Source organism: Aplysia californica, unplaced genomic scaffold (assembly GCF_000002075.1).
Source record: "Aplysia californica isolate F4 #8 unplaced genomic scaffold, AplCal3.0 scaffold00002, whole genome shotgun sequence".
NCBI lineage: Eukaryota > Metazoa > Mollusca > Gastropoda > Aplysiida > Aplysiidae > Aplysia > Aplysia californica.
Window position 1 is genome coordinate 3,352,476 of NW_004797272.1, and position 24,363 is coordinate 3,376,838.

At 38.6% G+C, this 24,363-nt stretch overlaps 1 protein-coding gene across 1 annotated transcript in view; it reads left to right on the plus strand.

Moving 5' to 3' along the window:
- Positions 1 to 24,363, plus strand: part of LOC101861008 (neural-cadherin) — a gene marked incomplete at its 5' end in the record, with an annotated part of 64,995 nt that overhangs the window by 24,694 nt on the left and 15,938 nt on the right. Inside the window, 16 exon segments of the mRNA XM_005089018.3 lie at positions 1,278 to 1,485; positions 3,486 to 3,632; positions 4,606 to 4,733; positions 5,509 to 5,694; positions 6,874 to 7,195; positions 8,558 to 8,723; positions 9,298 to 9,435; positions 11,465 to 11,630; positions 12,307 to 12,545; positions 13,333 to 13,469; positions 14,875 to 15,123; positions 16,795 to 17,013; positions 19,408 to 19,522; positions 20,620 to 20,698; positions 23,645 to 23,756; positions 24,090 to 24,328. Coding sequence (XP_005089075.2) covers positions 1,278 to 1,485; positions 3,486 to 3,632; positions 4,606 to 4,733; positions 5,509 to 5,694; positions 6,874 to 7,195; positions 8,558 to 8,723; positions 9,298 to 9,435; positions 11,465 to 11,630; positions 12,307 to 12,545; positions 13,333 to 13,469; positions 14,875 to 15,123; positions 16,795 to 17,013; positions 19,408 to 19,522; positions 20,620 to 20,698; positions 23,645 to 23,756; positions 24,090 to 24,328 — 2,850 coding nt within the window.

Below are 24,363 nucleotides of genomic sequence, written 5' to 3' on the forward strand. Positions count from 1 at the left end.
ATAGTGCATTTTGCCACGGAGGTCTTCATGCTTAGATATGGTTTAGCCCCAACCCCAGCTCAGTAGCTTGTTGTCTGCCCTCTACATGACCTTCGTTGTGTCTTGTAGGGCACTGAACTGAAGTAAATAAAAACTAGGCTTCTTCTGGGATTACTTTCCGGTCCTTTTGATTTCCTCTTGTATGTTGTTATGTGTCAGGATAAGATGACAATGTGACCATATGGGAATATGTCAGGTGCTATAATGCCAATGCTTGCTTTTGAACTATTAACCCTTTTCGCAACACAAAGTTTTTTTCAAGACTGGATATGGCTGTTTAAGAATCAGAAAATAGGTCACTGATAGGGCCCGGTCCAGGGGAGGAAAACACCCCCGGTGTTGAAAGAGTTAATTATAAGATATACAAGTTATAACCTATTATATATTATGTGAAAGGACAAGCTATCTAACGGATTAGAAACAAAGCAAAAAAAGTTTTGGATTATGAACACCAAATAAATTGCTAACTTTCATAAACTCACAACATGAAGGAACAGACGAGACTAAATAAGACCTAAAATTCCCTTGAAATCATAGAGTTAGGGTCTATTTGTACATTTTCGACATCACAGATTTCAAATCTGCTGTCTATTTCAGACTACAGTTGCTGGCAATGGCCCCTTACGAACTTTGATTATGACGTACATCATTTGTCATAAAGTCCTGGGCATTGTTAAAATCAGCTGATTGAATATGGTATATGTCTTAAGATCACCCAGTGACTCAGTGATTCGATTTATTTAACCAAATGTCTAGACTTCGGAGAGACCCAAAGGAAATACTTTAAATGAAAAAAATTGCAAGACTTTTTTTTCTGTCATTGATCCAAACGGAATTTGGGATTTTATGAAGGCCATTGGCCTTTATGGGAAATTATAGAGTGAAATTGAATTATTAAAAATGTGTATGTTATTTAGGAAAGTTGTTTTGGATTGAAAATATATATTTACACCGAATTTTAAATATTTTAACATTTTAAGATCAAACTACTGACCCGTGTCCAGCCGTACAGTGAACTGCGAATAAAATTAACTTGTGTTTCGTGCGCTCATATGACCTTATGAAGTTTCGAGCACCGTAGAACTCCATACCAAACAAAACAACGATTTATGCCTTACGTGGTACTTCACATGTTTTGAAAGGGTTAAACAATTTTTATGGTTTTCTTCCTCATGATGTTTTTGTTAATTCAAAAGCACAAAATGATCTGTTTATTCCTTTTTGTATTTCATTCCTAGATTACCTTTGGTCTGGCTGGGGAAGAAGCTGGATTATTCAACATTGTGAACAATGACGACAACACAGCGACAATCATAACCACCCAAGCCCTGGCTAATGTTATTGATAGAGAGACCCAGGCATCTTATGACATCTCAGTCACTGCCAAAGACGGTGCTCCAGCAGCGTACCCACTTGACCCAAATCATCCTGACAATCCAAATGAAGGTAGGATTTCTTTACATTTTTTCCTCTCGTCATTCAACATCATTCAACATTTTTGGCAACTGCTTTTTCTGAGTTTTCCTCATTAAACTTCAATTCAAAATGTATGTTATTTATTATTTATGCTGTTTTCATGGAAGTCTCATGGACTCTAAAAATGTGTATGTTTTATTTTATGTGATGGGAGGCTTTGTCCTTAAACACTGAATAAAACTCCTAGTTACCTATCTACTCTAAACTTCAGCAGTCTAAAATGTCTCTCATGTTTGTCTCTGGCATGTGAAAATTATATGTGGACTGAATGTGGATTTATATGTAAAGATGTAATCCAACAATATTGAAACATCTTGCCTTGTTTATACAACTCCTTTTCATATCACATATGCCTATAATAGTCTGTGCTCCTTCTTTCCTATCTAACACCTATCGTCCTTATCTCCCCTTCTTCTTTTTTATGTTTGTTACTCTCTTGTAACACCTCTAGTCTTCCGGCGCTCATAGGACCTTATGCAGTTGCGAGCGTCGTAAAACCTCTACTCTACTAAAACAAAATATAATAGTCTGTGGATACTTTGGTGTGATTTGGTCCTTGTACTTCTTTTGTGTAGTTTGAATGTCCAAATATGACTGAAAAGGAATGCAGTCTCTGTTGTGTTACCTCACTGTTCGCTAATACTATAACTGAATAACCGGGCCCAGCATTTAATAGCATGCATATATGCTTAGTTAATAGTACTTTGTTTTCAGGGGACATCCATTTTTGCACTGATGTCATTACCTTAGAATTACAAAGTTCTAGCTGACGTTTTTGGAAATTTTTGAGTTTCTAATATCACGAGGTCAGAAACCAAATGTTCTGTCTGCTGTATCAAAATTATAAGATTGTTTGGAGTCGGTATCGAAATGTTCAAAGAACCGCATTTAAAAAAGCGTGTCATGTTATGAAACTTAAATAAATGTGAGGCAGCGTGGTGGAATCAGGCTCTCGTCAATTTTTGGGCATTTGGAGTTATTGGTATCATCTTAAAGTTTGTTCACTTGTCTTTATTGGGATGAAAAAATATCCATTTATCTTGAATACAAGTTGAGATATTTGCGAAAGAAGGAGGTGGGGGTCACCTGTTTACAGAGGTAAAATTAGTGAGAAAATGGCCGCCAAAGATTAGTTATTTCCTTAGCTGAAGAGTTTGTGGTAACTGAAAATTTACATTTTGTGCATGTAATCAAAGCTTTTCAGAAAAAAACACACAGCAATGAGTTCTTTATGGGCATGAAAGGTGTTGAGCCAAAAATAAAAAATTTGATAAAAATTCACAAACCTGCAAAAAAATGCAGGTTTCTTCACTTTGATTATTTTGACGAGAGCCTGATTCCACCCCGCTGCCTCACAAATGTTTTACGCCAAATTTCTCAAAACTAGGTACTGAGCAGATAGAACTTTGTAATTATAAGGTAGCGAAGTGCTAATGAAGGAGAGATGTATGAAAGGAGGAGAACGTAAGAATGACTGCTTGTTTCTGTGTTGATCATGGAACGAATCTGTGAAGTTTTATCTCATTCCGATTGGTAGCTGTTGTATTTTTTCTCTTCTTATTCTTTATATTACACAGGAAGTTTTATTGAGTATGTTGGTCTTTCTTCTGAGACATTGTATTCTTCACAGCCTGGGTTGGCCCTGACAGTCAGGGTCGAAGCTTGCCTCTCAAATGATCTAAATTGTGTCTTTAAGGGTGTAAAAAACGCCTTCGTTATTAATTTTTTAAAATGCAAAGCAGTTATGTGTATAATTTTATTCTGTTTTAGATGCAAATAGCCCATGATGTGGGCCATAACAAAATGTGATATCTCTTTGAATGCAATGCGTATCAAGCATTTTTTAGAAAATAGCATAATTGCTTGTTTTTTTGTTTTTTTTTCTTGGCGTAATTGCTTGTTATTTTTATTATTATTATAGTTTCTTTTTTTTTTTTGATTTCTTTCCAAATTTTTTTGGTTTATTTCAGCTACGTCTAGGGTCGTGCATGTCAGCCTGACAGATGTCAATGACAACAGTCCCCGGTTTGAGAAACCCCTGTACAAGTGTAATGCGTCTGAGCTTCTCACTGTATATGAAGTCGTGTGTCAAGTTGTTGCTAACGATCCTGATGAGAGTAAGTGTGCAAATATCTTGTGTGGGTGGTTGGCGGGTGCTCTGGTGTGGTTTGCTCCTTCTTTCTTATCAAATATCTATCGTCCTTATCTCTCCTCTTTTTTTTATAGTTTATATGTTACTTTGCAGTGACACCCCTAATCTTAGGCCTTTATAATTTGGCATATTTGTGTTGCAAATGCTGTAAAACTCTTACCAAAACGAAACTTTCAGAATCTCTTTCTCAAAGCGAAATGACTGTTATTGTGCTGATGTACGCCTCTTTACATGCATAAACTCATTTACAACAACGTCTGATAAAAATCTTAGTCTTGTTTTCCCACAAATATTTTTTCTCAGTGTCGCTGCCAATTGATGAACTTGATCCTCTTCACCTTTCGTTTTTTTTCACTGAGATCAGTTCTTTTGTATCACTGTCAATCATGTCATCCATCCCAATATGTTAGACATCATGGTGAAATCAGGCGCTCGTCAAAATAATGAAATCGAAGATATTAGCATTATTCTTCCAGTTTGACAATTTTTTTCCCTTTTTTTTTGCTCAACACCTTTTTTTTTTTAACATTTAAAAACATATTTTTGTGTGGATTTTAAGGAAAAATATTGATTGAATGCACAACAAATGTAAATTTTCAGTTTCCTAGGACTCTCAAGCTCTGGAAACCATCAAACTTTGGCAGTCATTTCTCACTAATTTTACTTTTGAAATCAGGTGACCCCAACCTTCTTCATTTGCAAGTATCTTGACTTCTATTCAAGATAAACATGTATTTTTTCATCAAAAGATGGTCAAAAGAACAAGCTTTAAATGATACCAATAACTCCAGATGCCCAAAAATTGAGGAGCGCCTGATTCTACCACGTTGTCACACATATTGTTTTTCTTCTTGTGACCCCATTAGCTAAGCCAGTTGGGTTAATAAAGTTTTTCTATGATTATTTTCACCCTTTTTTGTCTTCTTTGTCTCCTGTAGTTGACATTGTGAGAGGACTTGAATATTTCTTCACGAGCGGGAATACTTTGCAGACCTTTTCAACTTCCATTTCTGGTGAGATCAGAGTTGCAAGAAGGTTGGACTATGAGAAAACCAGTGAACCAAAGGTCAGTGAATCGTGTTTGTTGCAACAGTTTATTATATATATTCGTGTTGTGGTTTTGTAAGTGACTCGTATATTTTGTTACTAAACAATATGTGCTTTGTGAATGTGGAAACATGACAGAAACGGTAACTTTTTTATCGAAACATGTTCATATTTGTTTTGTTCGTGTTGTTTTAGTATCCCAGTATTTTGTTTATTTTTTCTCTCTTACTTTCCAAATTCATCAGTTCACTTTAGATGTAAGAAAAAAATTGATAAGTGAACATGTTTTTTCAAATCATCTTTATCTCCATCTGCCACTCACATGTTCATACATATTCACCTATGCACATAAAACCACAGACACTCTCTCTCTCACACACACACAGACACACACGCATACACACACACGCATGCACACACACACACACACACAAGAGCGCTAGTACACACACATGCTCACACACAAACACACACACACAGGCACACACACACACTCACACTCACACACACACACACACACACACACACACACACACACACACACACACACACTCACACACACACACACACCTGAGCACACGAAGACACAGACTTTTCTACAAAAGATGTCAAACAAACTGTCACAGAACATGTATGTAAGAAAAAAGGTGATGCACAGTGATTGAAAGTTTCCTATTCTATTAATTTTGTGCTGTGACACAAGGAGATTTGGTTAAATGTTTTTTTTTAAACGACCTTTTTATTCTTAAAAAGCTGATGTGTTTTGTTTTTCATTTTGTTTTTTTCCCCCCCAGCAATATGATTTAACCTTGATAGCCAGAGATGAGGTCGGGCATGAGAACCAAACACAGGTGCAGATAAATGTCATTGATGAGAACGACAACAAACCTGTGTTTGACCAACGAGAATACATGGTTTATGAAACGTTCATTGAGGAGGACAACTCCATCAGTAGCTCCAACAGATTTTATCTTACAACGGTAAGACCTTCTCTGTGTTCTCTATTTCTCAATGTTTGTGGGTTCAGTTGAGGTATAGTCATAAGGGGGGTGGGGGTGGGGGGGAACAAGTGAGCATTAATCTAGTTAACACAGTCAGTTCACTCTGTAATTTTAACTTGACGTTGTTGGGTTGTTGACTTGAGACCTGAATTTTATGCCTGCCTGCGTGCGTTTTATTTTCAACATGCTCTTGGGCACACTGCTAGCTCAGTTAGTATTGTGCTGAACTGTTGTGCGAATGGCCCTGGTTTGAGTCCCTAAGTTGGCATTCATGAACTCAGGTTGTTTGGAGAGTTTGAGGAGGATAACATCTGTCCATCAAACAAATTTCTTCTTAGCGCACTTCCTTGTGCACTATTTCTCAATGTTTGTGGGTTGAGTTGAGGTCTGAGGAATTTTCAAAGCTCTCCAATCTCTTGGCTTGGTCCTACTGAAGATGAAAATTGAATACAGAGGTTATGTTTCGTTATAGACTTTTCACTGATAATAGCAGGGGTTGAACTCATACCTTGCCATACTTATAAATGTACATTGATTTCTTAGGAATAGTACCTTAGGCATCCTTTGAAATTATTTGAAAGGACAAAATGTCTTAGAACAGTAGCGCAGGAATTGAAAGGTTATTAAGTCCTCCGATAAAATTTAGATTTAGAATCATTAATGAGACCTGTTTTCTCAAGGCTGAACTGATTTAGTTTTATGCTGCCTGCTTTTCTCTTGGCTGAACTGATTTTAGTTTGATTCTGTCTGCTTTTCATGGAAATTGTATCATTTGTTGCTTTCTTTTTAACTGAATGAAAATTTGTCAGTGTTCATCAAGACTTGTCACTTGCATGTGAAAGATTCTGTGGTGAGCATTTGGATTGTTTGAATAGTATGGGATGAAAAAACTTAAAGAAATAACAGTAACAGATTTGATAGATAATAATAAAGATAACTGTGGAAGGGTACAAATTGTGTTAATGATATTGGCCGCCTACTATACACTCAGCATTCTCTCTCAACGACTGTGGGTGGTTGGCCTTATCTGTCCTCCTTTTTATTATTTTTATGTTACTCTCTAGTAACACCTCTGATCTTTGGCACATATATGACTTAATTGTGTTGCAAGTGCCATAAAACTCTTACTTAAACTAAAAAAATGTCTCTTCCTGACAGGTAAGTGCAAAAGATGCTGATAAACGGAGTGAGACGGACATCCGCTACAAGCTGTCAGGCTCGTTGACGTCTGGTATAAACCAGCGATTCACAATTGATGAGGTTACAGGGGAAATTTTCCTCATTGGACCCTTGGACCGAGAGGACCCACTAAACAATAACCCAACCTTCTCCTTTAATGCCATCGCAGAAGATGAACGCCAGAACCCCAATCTGGGCTATACAACAGTTAAAGTCACTCCAGGCGACATTAACGACAATAGTCCCACATTTGATGAGGCTTACACATCAGGGAAGGTCAATGAACATGCTGCGTTGAACAGTAAGTATAAAGAGCTTTTTTCATGGGTGCAGGGGGAATTTGGATGAGGTGGGGGGTAGAAGGGGTTGAATTGGGGTAGCAAGGAAAAAAACAGATTCTTTGGGGTGGAGGGAGTGAGACAGAGAGACAGAGAGAGAGAGAGAGAGAGAGAAAAAGAGGGGGGAGGGGGTGGGGGGGGGGGGGGAAGGGACACAATGTTTTTGTCGTATCACTTTTCTCAATCTTGTTTACTTACATTGGTTTTTAGTCCCAGTTTGGAGCAAGTCGAGTCCTGTTTGATGATTTCCCAATTGTTTTTGCATCTTGAAGAATTTTTGTCCACACTCATTTCAGGACATAACCCTAGTTTTCATTAACCCGCAAATTTTTCTCCTTTTTTAAAACAGTAATTTTGTGTGACTTTTATCTCCTTTTTAAGATTTGCATTGGATTGACAGTTCCATTTCCCCCAAAATGATAGCTCCTGAAGTGTTGAAAATGTTTTGAATTAGACGTGAAAACTTTGCACCCATGTCAATGGATTTTGGTGATTGTGTTCAGGTCATGTGCTCCTACGTCATTCAATGATAGCTGTAAAGTGCACAGAGCATGCTGCCGATATGGCAGAATTGATTTTAATTTCATGCTTTTTGATTTACACATCATCTTTGCATTTTAATTTGCAGAATTAAAATTTTCTGTTTTCATTAGACTTTGTCACTTGCAAGCGAAAAATTTTGTGGTGAGCAATCTCTTTTGGGTTGTACACTTTATAAAATACAGTCATTATTTCATCATCATCATTCGCTTTTTTCACCCTTGTATTTGGGTATAGGCCACCTAGAAGGGCTCCTCATCTATGTTCCATCCAGCTGTCCATGCCCCATATGTCTGAACACCCCCCCGCCCCCGGTGTTACTGACTGAAGTGTCTTTAGGCCATTCCCAAAGGGAGAACATTTCTCGTTCTTACACACAGTAGAATTGTAAATGGGCTGATTCAACAATGTCACGCTCATAACTGTGCCTGAACTCCAACAGGGAACTACTGCTTTTTCTTTCCTAATCCTTACTATCATCATTTTTCCTGTATTCTTTTGTATGTTTGTCACACTCTTTGTGACCCGCTTTTTCCGGGGTGCCTTGATAGTTGAAGCAGACTTTGTGCTGTCGAAGCTAGAGAGGAGAGCAGAGTAAGTCTGATTCCCTATAAGGACTTCTCTGTTAACGTCCACCCCTTGGCGCTCATATGACCTTATGCAGTTGTGAGCGCCGTAAAACCTCTACTAAAACAAACAATATGGCTGAGGCTGGTATGCCTCTAGATCTCTCTCCCAGGTGGACCTCGGCCTCCTATTATTTATATTGTTATGCTTTTTTTCAGCCCCGGTCTTTACGATCGTGGCCAGGGACCCAGATGCTGGTCTCAATGGAACGGTACATTACAGAATGGCGCCCCAGCAGCCCAATTCTACCATTGCAAGTTACTTCAGAATCATTGCAGAAAACGGAAATGTGCTGACAAATACAGATCCTGTAAATCTTGACAGGTGAGTTTGTGGGAACAGGCCCAAGCTTTTGGTTTAAAATTTCAAATGTACATAAAAGCTCCAACAAACTCTTTTACTGCAGAGAAATATTGAAGTCAGCTCAGACAAAGTTGAGACTAAAATGTTTGCAAGATATTCGTTCGATATCTATCATTCAGCCGTAAGCCATTTTTAGAGGTACTCTGACTTTTTCACTCACTGTATACTACCTATTTTTAGCACTGCTTGTCCATGTGGATCAGCAGCTTGAAATGTAGCCTATTCTTTAAAAGTCACTGTGTTTTCAGTTACTTACGTGTCCATGAAGTTTCAGGGTTGTTTCAGAACACAATGGACAATATGTGGAGGCCAAAAGAATTCGGATTTCCTGTATTTTTTAACAGACTTTTGAAAATTTCTTCGTTCCCAATAGAGGTTGTCATTAAGTTAAAGGTGCTTTAAATGTACGTCAACATTTTGGGGGCTTGCTTCGAAAGATAACTGAATTAGCATGCATGCTGGCTCACCACTACCGCAACTGTGACAGTACAGTAAATCGTAAGAAATTAATGTGATCCAACATTCTTTTCTGCAGGGAGACAACTGAAACTATGAGCTTCATCGTGGAGGCATATGATCAAGGAGTTCCTCCCCTTTCTACCAATCACACCGTCACAGTTACCCTCTCAGACATTAATGATCAGTCTCCGTACTTTCAGCAGCCAATATATCGGTGAGTCTCTCTCTCTCTCTCTCTCTCTCTCTCTCTCTCTCTCTCTCTCTCTCTCTCTCTCTCTCTCTCTCTCTCTCTCTCTCTCTCTCTCTTTCTCTCTCTCTCTTTCTCTCTCTCTCTCTCTCTCTCTCACACACACTTTCTTTTTTTTCTACCACGTTCGCTCTCGTTCTCTCTCCATCTCTCTCTCTCCCTCTCTCTCCCTCTCCCTCTTTCTCCCCTTACCTTCCTCTCATTTTGATTTGCAAAAGTTAGAATATTATTTTGAAGCAACAATTACACTGTTGTTAAAATTAATCAATAAGTCTTTCTTCCCATACCTCTGCTAGAGCTCAGGGAGTAATTGAATATAGGGTCTCCATCTCACACAGCAGCTGATTTTTATATACTTACATTTCTCAGAATGTAGGATTATCCTTTGCCTGACTGGCAGTTACTTGTCAGTTTTTAAGTTACTCTTAATTTTTCAACGGACTAGAGTTTTTGGGTAGAAATTAGTTCTAACTTTTTTACAAGACAGTGGCCCATAGGGTCTATTCTTTGCAATGTTAGAACTGCCAAGGTATCTCAAATTTGTGAAGCTTTTATGGGGGGTGTCTGAAATTTGTCATTTCTTACTCGAGAAGACAGTGTGCTCGATCCTACCCGCCCAAGGAATAATGGGTGTAGAATAACACTTAAAAGATAGTCCAACACTGGTGGAGATCGAACCCAAGGCCTCCAGGTTGACAAGCAAATACCATACCTATTGTGCTATTGAGCCCCTTCCTCCCGAATCATTATGTGCTTATCAATTTCATCACCAACTTGAGTTTGGTTCTGTGTAAGCAAGCTTTTAATTTTTGGGCGAGTCGATTGCTTTCTGAGCTTAAGCCAAGCGGAGAACTTGGTTACGCCTCACTGCAAACCCTCCTGGAAATGCCACTCCCAGCTCATTTTAATTGGAATGCTCACTTTTTTTTTTTAAACTACTGTTCATAAGCAACATTGTTCTTTTTCACTGTTTGTTGAAAGGTCTATGAGAAATGGAGCTCCACGTTGCCAGATATGTATCAGATATTTCTCCCTGCTTTCATTTGATCTCTTTGAATATAAAAACGAACCTTGTCTAAGATGGCCACCCGTTGTCGAGAAGAAAAGTGGCCGTATAAAGCAGGTGGCTGTCTCATACTGTGTCATTATAGTGTACAGGATATGCAAGGGAGGAAATGGAAAGTGGCTGTTTGTACAGTATTGAATGCAATTGTTAGATTATGTATACACTTTCTCAGCACTGTAGTTTTTATGTGGTGTGCTTGGACACTTCATTCTTTACCCTGCCTGTGTGGATGGTTGGCAGGTACTCTGTTGTAGTGTGCCCCATCTTTCCTATCAGACATTTATTGTCATTATCCCTCCTCCTTTCTAGTAACACCTCTAATCTTTGGCACTTATATGGCCTGATTGTGCTGCAAGTTCCGTAAAACTCTTACTAAAACAAGAACGTACCCTTCGTGTTACAATTTACAATGAGCATTAATGGATGTTATTATCTTTTTTCAATTAACCAGACAAACGTACATTCACTCACATACACATATACGAACACATACACATGTGCACATAATGCATACAGGCCCACACCCCCATGTTCGCAAACACACTCACAAACATTTGCGCATATATATACACCAAGACACACATGTACATTTTTACCTGCATGCACACACACACACACACACACACACACACACACACACACACACACACACACAAACATATACACAGACACATGGACAGTTAATAAGTCCTGAAGCACTCTGCATCCTACTGAATGAAATGATAACAAACAGTACATTGTTTTAGTCAGTGGCCCTAAGGGTTTGCAAGATGTTTGTACCCAGTAATTATATAAATGGTGGTCTTTGGGTTTATAAGCATCTTTTTTATCACTTTTACATCATATTAATTTCTAAACAAAATAATATCATTTGAGCAAGGTTTTTAAAGTACCTACTTGAGTTTAATATTTGTCATGTTTTATTTTCAGCCATGACATGTCTGAGCATACTACGAGTGGGGAAATTCTCCGAATTCAAGCCATTGATGAAGACAGTGAACCACGGAACAAAAATTTGCGTTATGAAATTCTCAACGGAGTGTCTTTCTTTGGGGTTCAAACATCAGATAATGTTGCCATCATTTATGTGAACCAGGTATGTATGCAAAGTCATTTGTGAGGCAGCGTGGTGAAATCAGGTGCTCGTCAAAACAATGAAAGTCAAGAGACTGACACTTTTCCGCAGGTCTGGGAATTTTTATCGATTTTTTTTGTTTTTCATGCTCATTTAAGAACACATTTCTGTGTGGATTTTACTGAAAAATGTTGATTAAAGGCAGAAAAGATGTAAATTTTCAGTATCCACAGACTCTCAAGCTAAGGAAATAACTCAACTTTAGCAGCCATTTTCTCGCTTATTTTACCACTGAAACCAGGCGACCCCCACCTCCTTCAAATGCCAATATCTTGACTTGTATTCAAGATAATTGGATATTTTTTACATCAAAAGCAAAGCGAATGGACAGACTTTAAGACGGTACCCATAACTCCATATGCCCCAAAATTGACGAGCGCCTAATTCCACCAGGCCGTGACACATTTGATTACTGCAGAGTCAGTCTGATAACATTTCTTGGTTATTTTTACATCGTTTCAGATTCTTGCGAATTTTTTTATGGAAGTCATGAAATCATGCCTGATTATTGTGTTTTTACATGTTGTCAAAAGGCGACTATTTCATAAAAAGTGAGCATCCACTTTTTTGCAAGGTAATTTGTGCTTTCTTTCAAGTCAATTCAATACTTATGATCTTACGGATTATTTCTCACCAGCCTGTGGATTATGAAGAGGATCCAAGAGAGTTTAATTTCACTCTCCGAGTGACTGATGGGGTAGCAACCCATGTTAACACCACAGAAATCTTCATAAAGATTTTGGACTTCAACGACAATGCACCGCAGTTTGTCCGTGGAGAGATTTCTGTGACAGTGACAGAGGAGCAGGCACCGGGTCCACTCAACGTCCAGTTCAGCGCCACTGACTTGGACAGCGGCATCAACAAAGAATTCACGTAAGTGGAGAAATGAAAGTGTAAGGCTTCAAGTCATATTCTTCTTGATCGCATCACACTTGCATTCCGGTATCTATCATATACTGGGGCATCCTGCTCAGTCCGTTTCTGTCAGTCAGTACAGCTTCTTATGCAGTGCCAATGGGGTTAACCACGTTCCCTGTCTCAGAGCCCGGTGTTCCCCGCACTGCAGGAGGATGTGCTAACCCTGTCTGTATGTCGTGTTTTACTATCGTATCCATACGAAGTGGGGAACTCAGTGCCAGCTCTTTCCAAAGAGGAAATGTACTCATTATAATCCAATTGGTACGCTTTGCATAACAGTCTGTCAAAATGATTTTTGAGAAGTACTGAAAGTTTCAAAGAGATCTTTGTACTAGAAGTTTTCTAAAATGTGAAAAATCTTGGAGGGCCCGTGTGCAAGTTGCGCACGTTAAAGATCCCTTGGTGGTCTAAAATAGTGGATAGGCAATTTTTAAAAATGAGTACTGGTGATATCTTGCTTTTCTGTATTATGTGTATATAGTGTACAATTAGCATTGTGGGACCTGTGAGTGGATATGATTAATGATCACTTAGCGTAATACTTCATTCACACAAGATAAAACATCTCACAGTTAGTAAAAAGAAAACCAATTCAACGGCATAAAGAAGAACTTTCTCAACCATACATTAATTATATACAAACATAAGGACAGCAGGAAGATAAATCCTTTTGACTGTATTTTTTTTTATTGGCATGTTTTTCGTTGTCAGATCTGACAGTCCAAGATTTCTGTTCCAATAGGTTTTCTGTGGTGCGAGAGTCTGATCCGTTCTATGAGTTTTATATTGAGCCAACTAGTGGAGAAGTCTTTACAAGGAAACCCCTGGATCGTGAGCTTGGGGATAAACGAGAAGTCATCATTATGGCTAAAGACAAAGGTAGGTTCAGATTTTGAAGTGTTTGTTGACCGATATTGGTGAAAATGAAATTTTTCCTATGTTGTGGGTTTGTACTGGTCTTGGAAAACTGGAAAACTCTTGGAATTTTGTTTTTATTATCCAAGACATGGAACACTCTTGAAATTTTAGGAAATTGGCAAAATTCTTGAAAAAGTCTTGGAAAAACAAATTTTTAACAAGATCTATTGTAAAAATATTCCCTCGAAGTTTAGAAGGCCTCGACTTAACGCATTCTGAATTTAAAAGTTCTGCAACAGAACAAATTTTCTTCCGAAATGACACGTTATTTGTCTTGGAAAAAAGAAATCTGGTCTTGAAAACTCTTGGAAAAGTCTTTGGAAAAAAATCTCCTGTTCAGTATGAACCCTGCATGTTGATCTTTTGAGTTTAGCAAAAAATTTTTTTACGAAGCAGTTTGTAAAAAAAGAAGCTCATATTTGTGGAGCATCTGTGATGTCCTTGTATCCAAATTCAAAATGGGAATGCTCTCTATCCTCTGTTGAAGTGGTTTCCATTGATAGTCTACACTCCTCCTTTAAAGATACTTTAAACAAATATGCCCCAATCTCCACCCGTATACTACCTTGCACAGACCAGAACTACCATGGTTCTGTCGTGTAATTAGAGCAAGTCTTGACATAACTGCTTGCTGATCATCCAACAAATAGGTAGCAACAGGTATAGTTCAGATTGCGGTGTTAAATCTACCCCAAACACGTAATTCACATTTTGTTTTGTAACTGCCTTCTCTCCCCCCCCCCCCCCCCCTCCCCCGCATACTATGAGGTCTGTCCCAGAAATCAGTTCCCCTGTTCTGTAAAATTGACTATATTTTATTTAATAGAAGCTATATTTTAGATTTACATACAAAAACATGTCTTCTATTCAACATAACAACCATTGATCTAAGTGCACTTCTTCGTGTCTTCTATTCAACATAACAACCATTGATCTGAGTGCACTTCTTCGTCCTATTTAGCCAGCTGCCAAACACAGTGATCATATCCACTTCAGTATTCTGTCTTGATTTTTCTGAAGAAAAAAGTTGATTAAAGGCACAAAAAATGTAAATTTTCAGTTTCCAAGGACTCTCGAGTCTCCAAACTTTTGCGGCCATTTTCTTTGCTAATTTTACTGCTGAAACCAGGTGACCCCCACACCCTCAATGGCAAATATCTCAACTTTTTTCAAGGTCACTGGGTATTTTTGCAACCAAAGATAGACAAATATGAGCAAGCTTTAAGATGATGCCAATAACTTCACATGCCCAAAAATTGATGAGCACCTGATTCCACCGCAATGTGACTCAATTACCTATTCACATTTTCTAAATATCTGGTTTCAGTATCTGGTTTAATTCTTTTCTTAATTTTTTTTCCTGCAGGTGAAATACCTCTGAACAGCACGGCAAAGCTGATTGTGAATCTGATAGACATAAACGACAACGCGCCCAGTTTCCTGGAGGACTATCTGCCCAAGGTGGAGGAGAACCAAGACCATAACAATTTTGTAGTTGTTGAAGTGTTTGCTAAAGATCCCGATGCTCCACCACATGCTGATCCTTTTTATTTCTCTCTTCCGGGGAATTGCAATGTTCCTGCTTGTACTCATTTTACTCTGACTTATAACCCAGGTAAGTATCCTTGTTGAAAAGAGAGATTTGAAATGTCCAGGAATATTTTAAATTTTTGTGTCATTGTTATGTTTTGAATGTAGAATTCGCATACTTTGGTATGTAAGGGACCAGAGGCTAATATATCCTGCTGTTTGTAAAATCCTTGCTCTCAAAATGTTAACTGAATTTACAAGATTGGACAACAGGGGGAAAACCTCTAATAGAGCCAAGTGCTACTATTGCGAATTTTTGGTAGGAATTCAATTTTTTAGACTTCTTTTCCACCATAAAAACCGCATAAAATCTGTAACAGCCAGCATGATCCCTTGCACTGGTGCAGTTTTTATTTGGAAGTAAGCAAGCGACAGATATTATGTGAGCATGTGAGCAGACAGATTTCAAAGTTATCACCAAATATTGCCAAAACGTTGTCTTTAAGTTGTAACTTTTACCAAGCCCCGTGATGCTTATACACAGACCTCCTAAATTTAGGTACAGAGAACACCATGTAGACTCACTTATAATATTAAGGATTTTTTTAAAAAGTATACACCACCTACCCCTCTCCTGTATTATAACTGGGGCATACAGTCAGGATCAGATCTTCAACACCTATGCAGTGAAGTAATACTGTTTCTTCTGATGTATTTCAAATTTGGATACCACAACACATTATTGCATCTTACTTGGATTATCTATCACTCAAAGTCTCACAAATAAAATTAATCTCAATGCAGCAACCAACAGTTCGCAAAGGTTAAATACGACATTTGATGCCAGACTAGTTGATTTCCCAGCATGTCAGAAATTTACCCTGTAGGCCTATTATATACATGGCCTACTTTACGAGTAAAAAATACACCACCTGTAATGTATGGTATGTGAGGTATCTTAGGCGAGTACATATGATAGTTCTCCATTGTATGAAGTCAAACATTCCTGTTCCAGCTTTCCTTCTAAATTAGTACTGCTTTCCTGATTAATGACACTTAAGGAAACATTATTTTGGTATAGACTCAGTTCATGTCCTCATTTATCCTTGCTGTTTTCTGTTTAGTTTTACCTACAATTATTATAGCAGCCTTGTGTAATCACCTTTGATAGCGTCTTTTGGGACAGCATAAATGAGGCTGCTGTTATCATCTTGATTACATGAAAAATGCATAATCATTTCACAAAGTGCAGTAAGGAAAATTTTGGTAAAAATAAAGAATGACCCCCCCCCCCCCCCCATGTCTTTGCACAATGATGCTGTTCATGTCAGACATAGCTACAGCCTTACTGTGACTCCCATGGTGGCTGTGAATGTTGCACACTAGGTAAAGTAGTTCAAAATGGGGGGACTGTATGTGGGCCACTTACTGATACAAATCATCAGGACACTCAAACAGACACTAAATTCTTGAACATTTAGCTCTCACAGGCAAAATTGAAAGCATTTGAGGTAGGGGTATATCCAGAGAAAACTGCTTACAAAGCTTAAACAGATGGGTGACTGGGAAAGATCAGGATAATGTGACCCTTTTTTTTAGAGCATCTGAGCAAAGGAATGAAATGAAAAGCATGATTGCCTTTGTCTGTCATAGATCTGGCACTTGATGATGATAATGATGATGGTATTTAACTTATACAGAAAATTTGATCTGATCTAGTCCAGAAAGGTATGGCATTCACATTTGTCTCTTTCAGCTGGTCAAGGGTCGGCTTTCATACGTACCAGCAGCAGATTTGACAGAGAGGAACAGAAGCAGTATTACCTCCCCATTCTGATCAGTGACATGTATGAAGTCAACGACCCAAACACTGAGTCTCTGACGAGCACCAATACTCTCACCATTGTCATTGGGGATGAAAATGACAACATGCACAAGCCAGGACACCAGGACATCACTGTGTTCAGTTATGAAGGTATGAACAGTCATCAGTTCTCTTCATATTTCGTTGACAAGCTGTTCAAATGTACTAAGCACATGAAAAAAATATTTCTGGAGAGAGAAAAGGCTGTTTTATTCTTTCAACAAATTGTACGAACATTATATTTTTGTGTTTTTCAACATTTAGATTTTTTAGAAATTTAATAAACAGATGAGTAATGGGGAAAGACCATGTATCTTTTTTTAAGAGCATTCAAGCAAAGGAATGAATGGAGAACCAAGATTGCCAATGTCTGCCCCAGATCTGGCACTTGATGATGAATTTAAATTGTGACCAAATTTTTCTTTCAGAACAATATTATGCAATCTGTGCTACAGATAAGATTAAACTGCAATTTTGGCATAGTACATTTTAACAACTAATCAATGACATGTTAACCTATAGGTTAATATGCACTGTATGTGTTTTACTGTTGCACAAACAAAACAAAATCAGAGTGCAACAAAGGACACAAATATCTTTTTTAAACTCCAAATTTAGCAGTTTGAAGCCAGCATTTGATTTGGTATGCCATTGTTAGCTTGCCGTGATGCCATATATGCTGGCTGAGGCTAATGACAAGCTTGTCAGCTGTCCCAAATTTCTTTGGACTGTCCCAGACTGGGCCGTTTTGGGGAATCTGAGAAGAGATAACATGCAGAACGTACACAGCACCAAACCCAGTCCCACTTGACGTAATTGTGGGGCATCATGGTGAAATCAGGCGCTCCTAAATATAATGAAATCAAAGAAAACCGCATTTTTGGCAATTTTTATTGAATTTTTTTTTTTTTTTTATGTTCAGCACTGCTATGTCCAGATAAAAACATTTCCATGTGAATTTTACTGAAATACATTGATTAAAAGAGCAAAATATGTGATTTTTCAGTTTTCAAGGACTCTCAAGTAATTGAAGTTACCTTACTTTGGCGACCATTTTCTCAATAATTTTACCACTAGAACCAGGCGACCCCACCTCCTTCAATCGCAAATATCTTGACTTTGATTCAAGATATATCGGGATTTTCTTCTTTGAAAGCTAGGCAAATTAATAAGCTTTCAGATGATACCAGTAACTCCACATGCCCAAAAATTTACAAGAGCCTGATTCCACTGTGTTGTTATACACAGTGCTGATAATTCTCCGCAGACCCGTGGATTTCCATTTTTGTTGTTGTGTTATATTATTGTAGTTAGTATTAGAGTTCTGTGTTAAAATTTAGGGGTTGCAACGGGGTCGGAATATTTTCCTCTTTTTTGACTTTTTCTCATTATCAGCACTGGATACAATTTTGTTTGTTGGTACATAATATGTTTGAGATTTGAAATGGTCGACAAAAACCTCTAATGATAGCACACATGCTGTGTGACTGGACACTGAAGGTTTTTAAGAGTTGCTGCTTATATGGTGTACAGCGTGATATGAGAAGATTAGCGGTAAAAATAATAACAGATTGAATTTAAATAGTGCTCTATCCCCATACAAGTATAAGCTCTGAGAGCTTTGCATCGATGACATGATTACTGAGAGTAAAACCCCAAACACACAAGAAAAAACATTTCGAAATATAAACCAGGAAACCAGTGCAACCACATAAGGAAGAACTTTCTCAGACCTACATTGCTCTTGTTGTTGTGTGTGTGTGTGGTAGCCTATCCGTTCGAAATGTCTGAAGCCCCGAAGAGCATGCTCTTCGCCAGGGCCACCGCCTCTCTTGGGTAGCAGGTGAGGCAGTCCAACCTCCCTGAATCCTCCCCAAAGAGATGCCACCACCAGACCTCCGTGGCAGGGCATTTCTGCAGCCAGTGATTCAAATCTTGAGGCTCCTCGCTGCACAATGGACAGATTGTTGTTGTAGTTGTTGTTGTTATCCTTCCAACAACAGCTGGGCTCTGGCCCTTCTGTTCAATGCCATGTTGTGATAGGTTCAGGTTTGCTACAGTTGCTGAAATCTTCCACAGTGTCTGGGACATACATTAGTTCCAATGAAAGCAATACACATCAGCACCCACTAACACACTCTAAGTGGTGGTTGGCGGATGCTCTGGTGTGGTTTGCTTCTTCTTTTCTATCAAACATCTATCATCCTTACCTCCCCTTCTTCTTTTTTACGTCTGTTACTCTCTTGTAACACCTCTAATCTTCTGGCACTCATATGACCTTATGCAGTTGCGAGTGCTGTAAAACCACTACTAAAAAAAACTAACGCACTCTAAGACTAAGACTAATTCTGTCTTGAGCAATTGCTTATACAGAGGTGTGACATTGTGCTTTGTGAGAAATGTGCTACTAAGTTGTGAGTTTATATCTGCATTATGTAGAACATGCAAATGTGACCTGAATTTCACAGTTGGAATAAATGTCTTTCTTTTTTTCTTTTGTTTTAGACAAGTTTGCGGATATCGAGGTTGGACGAGTGTATACAGAAGACCCAGATGATTGGGATCTTCCCGACAAAACTTTCAGGTTTATAGGTCCGGAAGTCATGCAGAACTATTTCACGTGAGTCCTCATTTAATCTGCGTTTTGACTGCAAAATCTGTTTCAAAAAAATATTTTTTGACCTTTCATGTTCAACTTCTGATATTGTAGAAGCATTACTGTCTGATGATGTTTTGAAGTATGAGAGCTTTTGCCATGGTTAATGAATTATTGTTTGACATTTCTCAAGGTTTGTTCTTTAAATGCATGACTTGAAGCGAAGATATCATTGAGACTGGTCTGAAAAATGGAAGCTGCTTCTTAAAGAATGAGGAAAGTCAGTCTGTTTGTCTGTCCGTGTCTTACTTTTTCCCTGCCCTTGTTCTTGTGTCAATGTGCTTCTCTTTACTTCATCTAACAAGGCTGATTTGCTCATAATGATTTTGTTTTGCTCTTTAGTTGTCAGTTTTTGGTTTTAAGTTGCAGTATGACCCTGAGCAGGCCAAAGGATATATATATGAACAGTCCATTGACCCTTTGACAGGGAGAACAGATCTCCCTCAAGTGGGTTGTCCAGGGCTGCCTAAATCTACCCAATTTTTCTGGCAGATACTGATTTTGGACCTGTTCTACCACCATACTCATAAAAGTGTCAAAACTACCGGATTTGTGATAGGCGCTGAAACTAACGGAAAAAAATGCCTGTTCTGCACACACAAGTTTTAAATAAATAATTACCCAATATCATGAAAAGCAAGCCTTCTCAATGGTAACTTTGTATACCGGGTAAAGTACATCCCTCCCCTCCCCCCTCCCTTTCTTTGTATTTGTGCTACCTGATTTTGGAGCAAAATACCTGAAATTGACCCTGAATTTTCCTGAAATGGGAGCTTTGACATAAGGAGCCCTGGCTGTCTCTCATCATGTGTTATTGTAGCAACAAATCTTATGTAGGAGGAGCTTTCTGTCTTCATACTTTTCCTTTCTCTCCTCCAACTTCCTTACTTGCTGATCTGTGGATTGAGGCTTTGATCTAACAAAGAAAATAGCACATCACTTTTTTATTACACTGTACCGATTTTTATGGTTTCACCACCTGATATCATCAGTATCTGAATCAGAATGATGCAGTTAATGATGTTATTCATCGGTTGATTTTTTTTTTTTTCATGATACAGAGTGAATGAAGCAGATGGTGCAATCATTATGTTGGCAGGGGTTCCAGTTACAACAGGGCGAGCTGCTTACCGTTTTGAGGTAACTTTTTTGTCCTTTTTCTCTAGTAGTTGGTTGGCGGGTGCTCTGATGTTTTTGCTCCTTCGACCTATTAAGCATCCCTCGTCTTTATCTTTCTTCTTTTTTTATGTGTTTGTTACTCTCTTGTAACACCTCAAGCCTTCAGCACGCACGTGACTTGTGTTGCAAGTGCTATATATAACAGCTCTTACCAAAACATAAACAAATATTTTTTCTTTAGGCTTGTATCTGTGTGGCCCTGAGTGTATTGCTCCGTGGGTGGTTGATGGATGCTCTGGTGTGGCTTGCTCCTTCTTTCCTATCAAACATCTACCTGTCGTCTTTATCTCTCCTTCTCCTTTTTTGTGTTTGTTATTATTACTTTACTTTTTTCTTCCTCTGGTATCGTTAAGGTGTCGAGGGGAGGTGCAGGTTTCGGTCCTGTGCTAAGTGTGTGGCGTCTGTGACTGACGTAGCATATTGTTCCAGGACCTTTTTGAACTGCATCCAGCTAAGTCTTTCTTGGTCTTCCTCTTGATTTGAAGCCAGATTCACGGGTGTGATAAGCTCTTGCTGCTGGTTGTTTCAGGGGTATTCTGGATAGATGTCCGAGCCATTTGATTCTTTGACGCTCAATGAAATTCATAACTGGTTGTATTCCGGTTAGTAGGCTTATGGTCTTGTTCCTTATGCAGTCTTTTCTCGTGACATTGCTGTTTTTACGGAGACACCCCATTTGACATACATTGATTTTTCTTTCTTGTGCTTTTATTTAGGGACCATATTTGGCAGTGGCATGTTAGGGTTGGTATAAAGACGCTATTGATGAGCTTGGCTTTCATTTCGATTGAGATATTCTTGTGATTGAGCAAGGTAGAAGTTGGTATGTTACTGCATTTGCTTTCTTGGTTCTTGTTTCTATCTCTCTGTCCATATGCCCATCTTGTGTGAAGATGCTTCCCAAATATTTGAATTCTTCTACTTGTTGGAGCTGTGTCTTATCAATAAAGATGTTAAGTTTCTTGGGTTTCTGCTGTTCATAACATCTATTTTTGAAATGGCGATTTTTATGTTTAGGTGCATACATTCCTCATTTAGCCTTGTGGTGTGTTTTTGTAATTTCTCTTCATCTGTACTTAGTAAGTGTCACGACATGGTGGAATCAGACGCTCGTAAATTTTTGGAGCCTGTGAAATTGTTATCATCTTAATGCTTGTTTATTTGTCTTGCTTTTGATGAAAAAATATCCCTTTATCTTGAACATCAGTCGAGATAATTGTGAATGAAGAAGGTGGGGTCACCTGGTTTCGGAGGTAAAATTAGGGAGAAAATGGCTGCCAAAGATTAGTTATTTCCTTAGCTTGAGAGTCCGTAAAAACTGAAAATTTACTCTTTTTTGTGGCTGTACGTTTTTCAGTAAAATCCACACAAAAATGTACACTTTAATGGGCGTGGAGGATGTTGAGCCAAAAAACAAAAATTCAATAGAAATTCACAAAATTACACAAAAATGCCAGTTTCTTCACTTTGATTATTTTGACGAGCATCTGATTTCACCACACTGCTTCACATATGCTCTAGTCATCTGGAGCTTGTTTAGTTCAGTGATGTTGTCATTTGCTGCTTTCATGATCTTATCCATGTAAGTGATGAAGAGAAGCGGAGAGAGAACACACCCTTGTCTCACCCCACACCTGATTGGGAACCAGTCAGATAGTCTGTCTGTTCTTACAACGCACAGGCTGTTTTCATAAATTGCTATAATGTTCTCCAGCAATTGTCCTGTTCATCTATATTCCTCTAGAACTCCCCAAAGCGAAAATATGTTTACCCAGTCTAACGCCTTTTCCCAGTCTACAAAGACCATGTTGAGGTCTGTTTTGTCATGTGCAGTGACCGTCTCACACAATTGTCTTAATGCAAAGACAGTTTAGGTACAGCCCCTGCCATTTCTGAAGCCAAACTGGGCTTCACTAAGTCGAGTGTGTTTGTGTTTGTTACTTTCTTTTTAACACCTTTAATCTTCGGCGTTTATATGATCTAATTGTGTGGGTGGTTGACGGGTGCTTTGGTGTGGTTTGCTCCTTCTTTACTATCAAACATCTATTATCCTTATATCCCCTTCTTCTTTTTTATGTTTGTACTCTCTTGTAACACCTCTAATCTTCTGGCGCTCAAATGACCTTATGCAGTTGCGAGCGCCGTAAAACCTCTACTAAAACTAAACTAACTGATCTAATTGTGTTGCAAGTGCCATAAAACATTTACTACAACAACTACACCATGTATGGCTCACTGTGCCTTCTTCAACCCCTTTCATCTTTAACCTTTGCTGCACGTAGTGTGGGTGGATGGGTGGAGGGTGCCACTGGGAGGTCGTAACTTTTTCTTTCCCTCTGTTTTTTCTGTCTTTTCTCTCTTTCTGTTTACGTGCATGAAGCGAAGACGATAGTATTGATGTGTTTCTCTTTACTCAAACCAAATGCGTCTTGTAGTGTCGGTATCCTGTTTTGGCTACATTGAGACTCAAGCAAATAAAGCTATGTTCTCTTTGCTGCTCAGTTACTTGCAGCCTTCACACATGTGCGCTAAGATCTGTGTACTTTCAAAATTTAGTTTTGGTCTTGGTAGCCAGCAAAACTTTTAAGCCTGGTATTCAAGTGGAACAGTTATTTCGCAAAATGCTATGCTTGATGATACTTTCAAAATTGTCTACTCGCTGTTCCAGGTTGGAGATTTAATCTTGATATAATAAATATCAACTCTAAGAAAACAGAGAAGAAACTCACTTGTGGAGGCTGGATTTTGAATTGAAGGATTGCTTTGAATTTTCACTTGTAAATGAATTTAAAGGATTTTGTTTCTGCATGTCCCCAGTAACAAGCTTTGTTGAAGCTATTAGCAGTTAGAATTTGCTATGGGGAAAAAATGATAATTAAGGTCCTGCTTTGTTTGCTTCCTCCACAGGTGGATGTATATGATCAGAAGTTCATGAACACTGAAAGGTGTTCAGTGGCAGTGACTGTGCTGCCTCTGAGTGATGAAGCTGTTCGCAAATCAGGGGCGGTGCGGCTATCAGGTTAGTCCCATATTGTTTTTTATTTGTGACACAACACGATGGAAGTTGGTACTCGGCAATTTTTAGGCGTATGTATCATCTTAAAGCGCATTCATTTTTCTTGCTTAATATTTTAAAAGTACTCATTTATCATGAAATTTGGTATTCTCAGCACATACCTTTTGTTGAAATCAATGCATCTGTTTTTGTCAATAGCACTTGAGCTTTTATTATGTTCCTTCTAGTTAAACATGTTTTCCTCGTGTGTAGACCCAAATGTAGAGACAAATATATTCTTATGAGCTTCTGTAGGCCGTTAAATGATTTCTTAATAATACATTTCTTTTGTTCCAGGAATAACGGCTGAAGAATTCATAATCAAGCACAATTCCCCAACTGGGCCTAAGAGCAAGTACGACGAGTTTAAGGAGGAAGTGGCCAAACTGCTGGGCTATAACCCTAATGGAGATCACGTGCTGATCACTTCACTGAGCGACGGGCCCGGCTACCTGGATGTGATGTACAGTGCCCACGGGAGTCCGTATCTGAACCCATCTCAGGTGGAGAGTGCTGTCATGCTGAAGCAGCCAGAGGTACGGCCTTTTCTGGGCGAAAGTGAAGTACAACC